The sequence below is a fragment of the Macaca thibetana genome, chromosome 7 (genome assembly GCF_024542745.1).
Source record: "Macaca thibetana thibetana isolate TM-01 chromosome 7, ASM2454274v1, whole genome shotgun sequence".
Lineage (NCBI taxonomy): Eukaryota > Metazoa > Chordata > Mammalia > Primates > Cercopithecidae > Macaca > Macaca thibetana.
In genome coordinates this window covers 73,171,810-73,184,316 of record NC_065584.1, presented here as the reverse complement: position 1 = coordinate 73,184,316, position 12,507 = coordinate 73,171,810, and the positions used below count along the sequence as shown (strand labels likewise).

Sequence of the window (12,507 nt, the reverse complement as noted above, 5' to 3'; positions counted from 1 at the left end):
AGTTTTTGTAGAGACAGGATATTTCTACATACCCCAGACTGGTTTCAAACTCCTGGGCTCAAGTGATCCTCTTGCCTCAGCCTCTCAGAGTGCTGGGATTATAGGCATGAGCCACTAACCCAGCTTCTCTCAACTTTTGAAGTCTCCTCTGATTCGCCTCCTATCCCTCTCAGCCCCATTAAGCAATCATCTTTGCTCTGGTCCTTAAATGCTGGTTTCCCTTGGGTGCTATCTAATGTTGCAAATATCAGCCATTCTCAACTAATAATTCCTAAATAATTACATCTCCAATTCAGACCTTTTATTCTAAGTTCCCAATTTAATTTCAAGTTACCAACTAGACATAGCCATCTGGATGTATTTGCTTATTAAACAATTCAGTGCCCTCAATGTATCAAGCACTGTCCTACATGTTAAGGAGACAGCAGTGAAGAGACACAATCCTCAACCTTACAGATCTTACATTCTAGTTTGGCAGGGGCAGGTTAGATGCCTCACAGGCACTTTAAATCCAACATACTTGGAACTAGACTTATGACCTAACCTCTAACCCTGCTCTTCCTATTTTCTCCTTCTCCCTTGCCCAGCCCATGTACTTACTTATTCAGTCACTATGTCCTGTCAATTCTATCTCCTAAACATCTCTTTACTACATCCCTTCCTTCATCCCTCTTCCACTGCCTTAGTTCTACCTTTGTCATTTCTCATCTGGACTGTTGCATTAGCCTGTTAACTGGTTTCTTTGCTTTCTGAAAGGAAGCATCAATCTATCCTCTATATTAGAATAATCTACAATGATATTTTCACCTGGAAATATCTTTCCTCTTTTTTTTTTTTTGAGATGGAGTTTTGCTCCTGTCGCCCAGGCTGGAGTATAGTGGCATGATCTTGGCTCACTGCTGCCTCTGCCTCTTGGGTTCAAGCGATTCTCCTACCTCAGTTTCCCTAGTAGCTGGGATTACAGGCACCCACCACCACACCTGGCTAATTTTTTTTTTGTACTTTTAGTATAGATGGGGTTTCGTCACGTTGGCCAGGCTGGTGTTGAACTCCTTACCTCAGGTGATCTGCCCACCTCGGCCTCCCAAAGTGCTGGGATTACAGGCATGAGCTACTGCACCTGGCCTGGGCATGTCTTTCCTAGCTTAAAATCCCTCAGTACTTCCCACTGCCTGGAGTCCTTCACTATGCACTTTATACTCTGTCCATACTGGCTGCATGTACCTTTGCAACCTCTGCTCCAGTAAGAACAAGTACTCTAGGAGGAACCAAATTACCAACACATGCCATCCTCCCCGTTGGAAAGCAGACCAATAGCACAGTGGTTAAAAGCCAGGCCCTAGAGCTAGACTGCCTATTTGACCACAGCTCCTACTGGCTTTTGACTTTGGGCAAGTTATTTAATGTCTCTGCAACTCAGTTTTCCTTTCCCGAATAGGAATAACAGTAGGTGTATTTCACAGGGATTTGAGAATTGAGTTAATACATGGAAAGTGCCTGACATACAGTGAATGCTATGTAAATGTGTAACTATCATTATGTCTTTACTACTACCCTTTCCCCTAAAGTTGAACACTTTACTTTGAACTCCCATACACTTTATTTCAAGGGATTATAACTCTATCTCCTTCACTATACTGTGATGGTCTCAGGGAAGGAACTTTGTCTTATTCACCTTTTTAGTCCTCAGCCAACATAATATTTGTCACATTTTTATGTGAAATAACTATCAATAAATGTGGAATGTGTTTAAGCTAAAAAGTGTGCAGGTGCAAAACAAAATGCAAGCATCTGGGCCAAATTCAAGTTGAATTTCAAGTGAAAGAAAAGGTGAGGGGAAAATAAAACACTGAAATGCATGCATAAAACAGACAGTCAAGTGTAGAGGTGCTTGGGCAATGGGGAATAGACTAGAATATGGGGGAAGAGATATTGAGAAATGAAGCCGGTCAGAAAAGGTTATAAACAGAGTTTAATGTTAGCCTAAGGAGTTTGGACCTTACCCCCAAAAAAACTGGGGTCCAAGGAAGTCCTTTTCACTAATGGTGCTATATGGTTTAATCATTTCAGTAATATAAGTAATTTGAAGACTGAATTGGAGGTAGAAAGACTAAAGACAGAGACTAAGGATAGGTACTGCTACAGTCCAAGTAAGAAGTAGCAAGGAGTTTAAATGGGACCATGCACATGAAAGATGGGGTAAACAACATTTCCAAGGTGAAATTAACTGGCCGCAATGACTGTTCTGATATAAAATGAAGGATATGACTCAGAGGTTTCTTGCCGGCATAACTGGAAAGTGATGCTATTAACGAAGATAAGGAATACAGAGGTAGGAACAAGGCTAGAAGTACAGGAGAACGAGTAGTTACTCTACCTAAAGTAATTCTTGAAAACAATAAACATATTATTTAGAATTGAAATCAAGTGCAAAGAGAATCATGCCATCACTCTGGCACGCACTGTTCTTATTTAACAAGCACATCAGAAAAAAATGTGTCCAATTCAAAGGGCTCATTTGTTTACCAAATAATATGTTACTGTCCTTTATTTGAGGGAGAAAAACCTATTATATAGAGGTAGGGCTAAAGAGATGAAAATGTGGCCAATATTTTTCAACACTATGTAGTCTTGAAGCCTGTTTTTTAAATTTCTCACAAAACAGTATTTTCCTTTTTTTTTATTATTATTTTTTTTGAGACAGTTTCGCTCTTGTCGCCCAAGCTGGAGTACAATGGCAAGGTCTTGGCTCACCGCAACCTCTGCCTCCTGGATTCAGGTGATTATCCCGTCTCAGCCTCCCAAGTAGCTGGAATTACAGGCACCAGCCATCACACGCGGCTAATTTTTGTATTTTTAGTAGAGATGGGGTTTCACCATGTTGGCCAGGAAGGTCTTTAACTCCTGACCTCAGGTGATCTGCCCATCTTGGCCTCCCAAAGTGCTGGGATTACAAGCATAAGACACTGTGCCTGGTCAAAACAATGTTTTCTTAGGGCACTGAGATTCTGTTCTAAGCGAAACATCATGATGAAAATGTGCGGCTACTTAAAGATTTATTTAAAAACACTGACTTTAATTTTGTTTACCTGTAGCCAGACGTGGTGGCTCACGCCTGTAATCCCAGCACTTTGGGAGGCCAAGGCGGGTGGATCATGAGGTCAAGAGATCAAGACCATCCTGGCCAACATGGTGAAACCTCGTCTCTAATAAAAATACAAAAATTAGCTGGGCGTGGTGGCGAGTGCCTGTAGTACCAGCTACTCAGGAGTCTGAGGCAGAATAGCTTGAACCTGGGAGGCAGAGGTTGCAGTGAGTCAAGGTCGCATCACTGCACTCCAGCCTAGCAACAGAGCAAGACTCTGTCTAGAGAAAAAAAAAGGGCCGGCGCGGTGGCTCACACCTGTAATCCCAGCACTTTGGGAGGCCAAGGCAGGCAGATCACGAGGTCAGGAGATCGAGGCCATCCTGGCTAACATGGTGAAACCCTGTCTCTACTAAAAATACAAAAAATTAGCAGGGCGTGGTGGCGGGTGCCTGTAGTCCCAGCTACTCAGGAGGCTGAGGCAGGAGAATGGCATGAACCCAGGAGGCAGAGGTTGCAGTGAGCCAAGATCGCGCCACTGCACTCCGGCCTAGGCGACAGAGCGAGACTCTGTCTCAGAAAAAAAAAAAAAAAAAAAAAAAAATTGCTTACTGCTTTACATGAAATGCTAGTTATCATTTTTGAATGTTCTGCCCCCTTTGCAACTCATATCAATATGTACTTCATGCTTTTTCTCTATCAAGACGCCCTTTTCTTTTTGAGACAGAGTCTTGTACTGTTGCCCAGGTGGGAGTGCAATGGCATGCTCTCAGCTCACTGCAATCTCCACCTCCTGGGTTCCAGTGATTCTCCTGCCTCAGCTTCCCAAGTAGCTGGGATTACAGCTACCCGCCACCACGCCCGGCTAATTTTTTGTATTTTTAGTAGGGACAGGGCTTCACCATGTTGGTCAGGCTGGTCTCGAACTCCTGACCTCGTGATCCACCCGCCTCCGCCTCACAAAGTGCTGGGATTACAGGGGTGAGCCAGTGTGACCCGCCAAGACTCCCTTTCTTAAAAGGCTCAACAAGATGATCTAAACTAAAAACGCAATGCCTAAAAGTTCTAATTATGGCAATCTATTTCTATCAGGACAAACACAATGTAAGGAAATTTAAACAGGCCAGATATTTCTGTTTCTAAAATGAGGAAATAGCAGGATAACTTTGTGCAGCAGTAATCAAATTTTAGTCACAAACAGAAACTCCTTGGGCACTCGTTAAATAAGCAGTTATCGTCCGGGCGCGGTGGCTCACGCCTGTAGTCCCAGCACTTTGGGAGGCCGAGGCGGGCAGATCACCTGAGGTCAGGAGTTCGAGACCCGCCTGGCCAATATGGTGCAACCCTGTCTCTATTAAAAAAAACAAAAAAATTAGCCAGGTGTGGTGGTGGGCGCCTATAATCCCAGCTACTCAGGAGACTGAGGCAGGAGAATCGCCTGCACCTGGGAGGTGGAGGCTGCAGTGAGCCAAGATCGTGCCATTGCACTACAGCCTGGGCGACAGGAGTGAAACTCCCTCTAAAAAAAAAAAAAAAGTTATCAGCTGGGCACAGTGGCTTAGGCCTATACTCCCAGCACTTTGGCAGGCCGAGGCAGGTGGATCACCTGAGGTCAGGAGTTCAAGACATGCCTGATCAATATGGTGAAAACCCTGTCTCTACTAAAAATACAAAAATTAGCTGGGTGTGGTAGCATGTGCCTGTAGTCCCAGCTACTCAGGAGACTGAGACAGGAGAACTGGTTGAACCTGAAGGCAGACGCTGCAGTGAGCCGAGATCATGCCACTGCACTCCAGCCTGGGTGACAGAGCGAGACCCTGTCTCAAAAAAATTAAAAAAAAAAAACAAACAAAAAAATGCAGTTATCTGCCCTTATGTAGAGGTGGGGCTGAAGAGATCAAACTGTGACCAACAGTTTTCAATACTGTGTATTCCCTACCCTAAGAGATGCTGATTTAGTGAGGAGGTGACAGCCAGAAACTTTCATTTTGATTTTCAAACGACCCAGGTAATTCTAAGGCAAGTATTTCAAGGCCACTTTGAGAAACCTGTGCAGTGGCTCTGATATCAGAAATGTGGTTTAAAGTCCAGCTCTCCCACTCATTGCTGTGTGACCTCAGACCACTAACTTAGTTTCTCTGAAGTTCAGATTTCTCATTAGAAAAAGGGGGATACTAGGCCGGGCGCGGTGGCTCAAGCCTGTAATCCCAGCACTTTGGGAGGCCGAGACGGGCGGATCACGAGGTCAGGAGATCGAGACCATCCTGGCTAACACAGTGAAACCCCGTCTCTACTAAAAAATACAAAAAACTAGCCGGGCGAGGTGGCGGGCGCCTGTAGTCCCAGCTACTCAGGAGGCTGAGGCAGGAGAATGGCGTAAATCCAGGAGGCGGAGCTTGCAGTGAGCCGAGATCCGGCCACTGCACTCCAGCCTGGGCGACAGAGCGAGACTCCGCCTCAAAAAAAAAAAAAAAAAAAAAAAAAAAAAAAAAAGAAAAAGGGGGATACTAAAGGCTAGAGAGGGATGATGAAATATAATGAAATATAATGAAACAATGATTATGCTGTGCCCACCTATAATTATATAATTATTATGATTCACTCAGTTCCATGGGACAAAAATAAGGAAGAACTGGGCAAGTGTACATATCCATCCTGATGTTCCAAAAATGTTCTAATTCATGTTTTTTTTTCCCATTTCCATATTAAAATTTTCATCTACAGGATTCTATAAAAACATCTCCGTCAAGCATGCTCTTTTGTTTTCCTCTTCAATTTTGTAATACACAAAAAAGTTTCTGGGGCCAGGTGTGGTGGCTCACGCCAGTAATCCCAGCACTTTGGGAGGCCAAGCGAGCAGATCACAAGGTCAAGAAATTGAGACCATCCTAGGCAACACGGTGAAACCCCGCCTCTACTAAAAAAAAAAAAAAAAAAAAAAAAAAAACTTAGCCGGGCATGGTCACGGACTCCTGTAGTCCCAGCTACTCAGGAGGCTGAGGCAGGAGAATGGCGTGAACTTGGGAGGCAGAGCTTGCAGCGAGCTGAGATGGCGCCACTGCACTCCAGCCTGGGCAACAGAGCAAGACTCTGTCTCAAAAAAAAAAAAAAGAAAAAGAAAAAGTTTCTGGACAAATTACTTAAGTGCTTCCAGATCCATGAGCAAATCTTCCTGAAGGCATAAAGCCATGAACACAAATATTCACCAAAAGATACTTTTCACATCATCGACATACTCAAAAATTAATATTTTTATTTTTACTGAACATTATTAGTAAGATCCTTCAAGAAAGCAAATTCTGTTTGCTTGTGCTAGTAGACCTCAAAAATAGGACACAAAGTTATCTAAATATAAAGGTCATATGCTTTATATTTAAAAAATCAGTTTAATTGTGCTCTAATCAACTCCTCTCACTTCATTAAGTAACTCTGCTAGTTTCCCCTATTTTAAAATCCAAAATACAATTTAAAAAATTTTTTAGAGACATGATCTCACTGTGTCACCCAGGCCCTCTCAAGCCATAGCTCACTGTTCTTAAGCTCTCAGTCTCTCAAATAGCTAGGACTATAGGCATATACCACCAAGCTTGCCTAAGTTCAAAAAAAAAATTGTTGTTGTTTTTTTTTTGAGATGGAGTTTTGCTCTTGTTGCCCAGGCTGGAGTGCAATGGCGCAATCTCGGCTCACTGCAACCTCCACCTCCCAGGTTCAAATGATTCTCCTGCCTCAGCCTCCGGAGTAACTGGAATTACAGGCATGCACCACCATGCCCAGCTAATTTTTGTATTTTTAGTAGAGATGGGGTTTCACCATGTTGGTCAGGCTGGTCTCAAACTCCTGACCTCAGGTGATCCACTCGCTTTGGCCTTCTAAAGTGCTGGGATTACAGGCTGAGCCACCACATCCGATCTTAAAAATTTTAGGTAGAGTTGGGGTGTTGCTATGTTGCTCAGGCTGATCTTGAATTCCTGCCTCAAACAATCCTCTTGCCTTGGCCTCCCAAAATGCTGGGATTACAGGTGTGAGCCATTGTGCCTGGCCAAAACTAAAAATCTTAGAAACAACCAGTAATTCCATATGATGCTTTTGCTTTAACCTGAAATTCTTTTTTTTTTTTTTTTGAGGCGGAGTCTCGCTCTGCCGCCCAGGTTGAAGTGCAGTGGCCTGATCTCAGCTCACTGCAAGCTCCGCCTCCCGGGTTCACGCCATTCTCCGGCCTCAGCCTCCCGAGTAGCTGGGACTACAGGCGCCCGCCACCTCGCCCGGCTAGTTTTTTGTATTTTTAGTAGAGACGGGGTTTCACCGTGTTTGCCAGGATGGTCTCGATCTCCTGACCTCGTGATCCGCCCGTCTCGGCCTCCCAAAGTGCTGGGATTACAGGCTTGAGCCACCGCGCCCGGCCTGCTTTAACCTGAAATTCTGAATAATGTCTTTGTTTACACTGAGAAATTAATTTATAAAGTATGCAGCACCTTCTCCATCTTTCCTACTATTTAAAAGTTCGGTTGGGCATGGTGACTCATGCCTATAATCTCAGCACTTTGGAAGGCAGAGGCAAGAGGCCCACTTGAGCCCAGGAGTTTGACACTGGCCTGGGCAACATGGTGAGACCCTGTCTCTATAAAAACAAACGAACAGGCTGGGTGCGGTGGCTCACGCCTCTAATCCCAGCACTTTGGGAGGCCGAGGCGGGCGGATCACGAGGTCAGGGGATCGAGACCATCCTGGCTAACACGGTGAAACCCCGTCTCTACTAAAAATACAAAAAATTAGCCGGGCGTGGTGGAGGGCGCCTGTAGTCCCAGCTACACTCGGTCGGCAGAGGCAGGAGAATGGCGTGAACTCGGGAGGCGGAGCTAGCAGTGAGCCAAGATAGTGCCACTGCACTCCAGTCTGGGTGACAGAGCAAGACTCCGTCTCAAAAAACAAACCACAAACAAAAACCTAGCTAGGCATGGTGGCCCATGCCAGTAGTCCCAGCTACTTGGGAGGCTGAGGTGGGAGGATCACTTAAACCCAGGAGGTAAAGGCTGCAGTGAGCTATAACCATGCCACCGCACTCCAGCCTGGGCAACAAAGGGAGATACTGTCTCATAAAACCAAATAAATAAATAAAAGCTTTATAAAAGTCATCAGTTCATACTAACTACCTCATTTGTTATTACAAACAGCAATAACATCCCACAATATTTTATCACCTACCAAATATGCACTAACAGATGTCTCTTTCACATTAAGACGGCTAAGAAAAAGCAAAAGGGAAAACTGAAGGGCAGGCTGTGAAATGTGAAGGAACCACGAAACCTTGATGAATAGTAATTATCATATATCAACATTTTCCAAGTGCTCACTTGTACAAGGGACTATAAAGATAACCACCCTTCAGCCAAGAAAAAAGGGAGTGGAGAGAGGGGTGGAAGGGAGGAATCAGAGACCGGAAGGCTCTTTCTGAAGTAGAATGCAACTAACCTCAGAACACCGAGAGTAGAATGGAGGTTATCAAAGGCCTGGCGGGGTGTGTATGTGGGGGGTGGGGGGGTGGAGCGTAGATGTTGGTCAAAGGGTACAGACTTGAAATTTGCTTAGATCTCAAATGTTCTCACACACAAAAAAAAACTGGTAACTAGGTGAGGCAGTGGATATGTTAGGTTGATTGTGGTACTCATTTCACAATGTATTGGTGTATTAAAATATAATGTATACCTTAAGTATATACAATTATCAATAGTATTTTTCAATATACCTCAAAGAAGCTAAGGGAGAATAAAACACCAAGGAAATCCTGCCAAAGACAGGATTCGTTGGATATTAGAAAAAGTAAAGATACCGTGGGCTACCCGCACTTTGCATAATCTAGTAGGGCACTGGACAGGAGTTGATTCGGCTACTGTAAAAATCTTTGCAAAATGGTAATGTAGACTACACCGGTACTATTTGAGAGACAGAGAGAAGGGTGGGCGGGAGCAAGTTCGAGATGTCAACACCGGGTGAAAATTGAGGGTGCCGCCGGAAGGTCCGAGAATGGGTTTTCATGGCCCTAAAGTGGTGAGGGAGGGTGGGGGCGTTCCAGCTCCCGCCTCCACTTCCACTTCCCCACCTGCACCCCGCCCTGGGTGGGAGTGGAGGTCCATCAGAAGGCCCGAACCAGCGGCGGGGAACAAGAAAGCAGCCGCGGGTCCCCGGGAATCGGAACCGAGCGGCCCCCAGGGAGGAAGGGCTGCAGGAGGGTGGGGCGCGGTGCAGCGAGGAAACCGAAAGGAGGACTACGGAGAGGGAGTGCGGCGCGGCTGGGGACCCCTCCCCGTACCACACCCGTGGACCCAGGACGGGGAGGGAGGGTGGCAGGGTTCCGCGAGCGAAACGGAGGCAGAACTTACTCCGCGGTCCTCTTCTGAGAGGAAGTCCGGGCCGTCGTCCAGGCCTTCCTGCGGGGTCGGCGGGCCCGACGCGCCGGAGAAAAGGATGGGATGGGGGAGACACAAAGGGAGACATTAGTGCCAGGCTGGCGCGGTCCCCGCGCCCGCCCCGCGCCCGCCGCCCCCACCGCGCTCCCGGGGCTCGGCGCCGCGGAGAACACCCACCATCATGGCTGCTCCGAGGCTAGGGCCAGCGCAGGCGCGAATCCCCCTGCTGCCCGCGGGAGCCGGCGGCAGCGAGAGGGGCGGGGCGGGGCGAGGCGGAGGCGGAGGGGCGGGACCTAAGGGCGGTCCCGCCCCGTCCCCGGCGCTGAAAGCCGGAGTCGGTGAGCAAGGAAGGGTAACAGGGCCCTCCGCCCAAGGTCAAGGCACTGAAGTCGGGAGATCCTGAAGACCCAGACCTCATTGCTGGGAGCACCTCGCTGCTGGCGGGCTCTGACCAGGGAAGGGCCGAAGGCCACGCAGGGATTTCTCCAGTTGCCCTGCCCCGAGGGCTCCAGCGAAAAAACGAAGCAGGCGCCCTCCGGAAGCCACAATACATCATCTAGTCTTTGTATTATGCCACACGATAATTAATCACAATAATATTTTGCCTATGGAAGTTGCTGGAAACGAGGACCTTCACAGAGTCAGTAATCAGGGACTATAATCAAGCTTTTATTGCTGGCGAGGTAATAACTACCTCAGAGTTTGGGGGCACTAATGGTTGCGAACTACAAAAATGAGCTGTTTTCATTACAAGAATATTCCTTTCCTTTGTTTGAAGAAATTTCCCCACAGCTACTCTAACTGTCCAGGTGGTTAGCATCACACGGGATCCACATTTCAAATAACAGGAGAAAATCATTCTTAATCCTAGAATCCACACGTTCCTGAGCTTGCATTCAGTTAAGGAATGGCATCTTCAGATGTTCAGACCGGAAACCCTTAACCCATTGAAATCCGTACTCTAGGATTACGCTGTGGCCCACATCTGTAATCCCAGCACATTCGGAGGCCAGGGTGGGCGGATCACCTGAGGTCAGAAGTTCGAGATCGTCTTGGCCAACATGGTGAAACCCCGTCTCTACTAAAAATACAAAAATTAGCCGGGTGTGGTGGCGTGCGCCTGTAATCCCAGCTACTCGGGAGGCTGAGGCAGGAGAATTACTTGAACTCGGGAGGCAGAGGTTGCAGTGAGCTAAGATTGTACCACTGCACTCCAGCCTGGGCAACAGAGCAAGACTCTGTCTCAAAAAAGAAAAAAAGAAATCCTTACTCTCCCTTACTTCTCATATCCAACCAAATCCTATGGCTTCTACAATTGATTGTCTTCCATACCTCTTTAATTAGTCAAATTTTTCCAATTCTCACAGCAATTACCATCAACTCTTGTCTAGACTTTTGCAATACTCTCCTGACTCTACTATTTTCCATCACTCTCTCCTATTTTACACACTGCTGCGAGTGTTCCTCCTGAAACACAGATATTGATGATTATGCTATTACCCTGTTCAGTAATCTTTACAAGCCCCCATGATTCAGTTCCTCAGCCTACGATTTCAAGCCTTCTACATTTGAATCCCTCTCTACTCTGCCAGGCCCTCCATCCTATTTTATTGAAGTGAAGCTCTGAAAACAATATTAAACTTAACTGATATTTTGGCTGGGCGCAGTGGCTCACACCTGTAATCCCAGCACTTTGGAAGGCCAAGGAGGGGTGGATCACCTGAGGTCAGGAGTTCAAGACTAGCCTGGCCAACATGGTGAAACCTCATCTCTACTAAAAATACAAAAATTAGCTGGGTGAGGTGGTGCGTGCCTGTAATCCCAGCTGCTAGGGAGGCCGAGGCAGGAAGATTGCTTGAACTCAGAAGGCAGAGATTTCAGTGAGCCGAGATCATGCCACCACACTCCAGACTGGGTGACAGAGTGAGACTGCGTCTCAAAAAGAAAATAAATAAAAATTAAAAATTAAAAAACCACTCAACTGGTATTTTCATAAGAACTTCTAGCTTTCATTTTGTATGTAAGGAGAACTGAAGTATAGAGAGGTTAAGTTACTGCTCCAACAAAGGTTACTCTACAAAATGGGGGGTGAAAGGGACTTTATTTTTTGTCTTTTGTTTCTTGTTTCCCACTGCATTGCAGTGACTACTAAAGTAGTCTTTTTCACTGGGAGTCATGAGGCATCATGTGGCGTCATTGTAGAGTGATGAAGTGTCAGGAGGAATGTTCCAGTAATTTGCTACTGATTAAAAGTGCCACTATTTCCTATCGGTTTGGTTTTAGATTAAAGGTAATGTCTGTAAAGCTCTTCCTAGGTGGAGAGAAAGAAGTGGAGCTACAATAAATTAGAGGGATTTACATATAACTTATAGGAAGGCCAAGTGCATCCTTGTGGACAAAAGTTGAGAAGTGCCACAGAGAACCACCTGAAATGCCTCCTATCATTAACCAAGAGTTTTAAATTTCAACATTTAAATAAAGTCCAGCCTGGGCATGGTGACTCACCCCTGTAATCCTAGCACACTGGGAGGCTGAGGTGGGAGGATTGCTTGAGCCTGGGTGTTGAAGACCAGCCTGGGCAACATGGCAAAACCTATCTCTACAAAAAATACAAAAACTAGCCAGGCATGGTGGCACACACCTGTGGTTCCTGCTACTTGGGAGGCTGAGGTGAGAGGATCACTTGAGCCCAGGGAGGCTGAGGCTGCAGTGAGCCATATCAAACTACTGCACTCCAGCCTGGGCAACAGAGTGAGACCCTAACTAAAAAAAAGAAAAAAAAAAGTAAACAAAGTTCAGAAACATTGTAATTCCCAAATGCCAAAACTTTAAAATCATTAGTTATGAAAAAAAGAGGTATGATCTAAAGTACAAGTAACTCAACTAAAATTATCAACAAAGGCATGGTAATTACTGCAGCTATAATTCATAGCTGAAAACTCACATGAGTACAGAACCCAAGCTTGAAACAATAAACTTGATAATTAATACCAGAGCTTTCCTTTCTGAGCAAAGGTC

At 45.9% G+C, this 12,507-nt stretch overlaps 1 protein-coding gene across 1 annotated transcript in view; it reads right to left on the bottom strand.

Annotated features, from left to right (window-relative positions):
- SNX6 (sorting nexin 6) overlaps positions 1 to 9,752 on the bottom strand; it is a 72,260-nt gene extending 62,508 nt beyond the window's left edge. The window contains exons 1-2 of the mRNA XM_050798115.1: positions 9,667 to 9,752; positions 9,463 to 9,510 (exon numbers count right to left, since the gene is read on the bottom strand). Of these exons, the coding sequence (XP_050654072.1) occupies positions 9,463 to 9,510; positions 9,667 to 9,672 (54 nt within the window). The 5' untranslated portion in view covers positions 9,673 to 9,752. The remainder of the gene's footprint in view (positions 1 to 9,462; positions 9,511 to 9,666) is intronic.
- Positions 9,753 to 12,507: the final 2,755 nt, after the last annotated feature.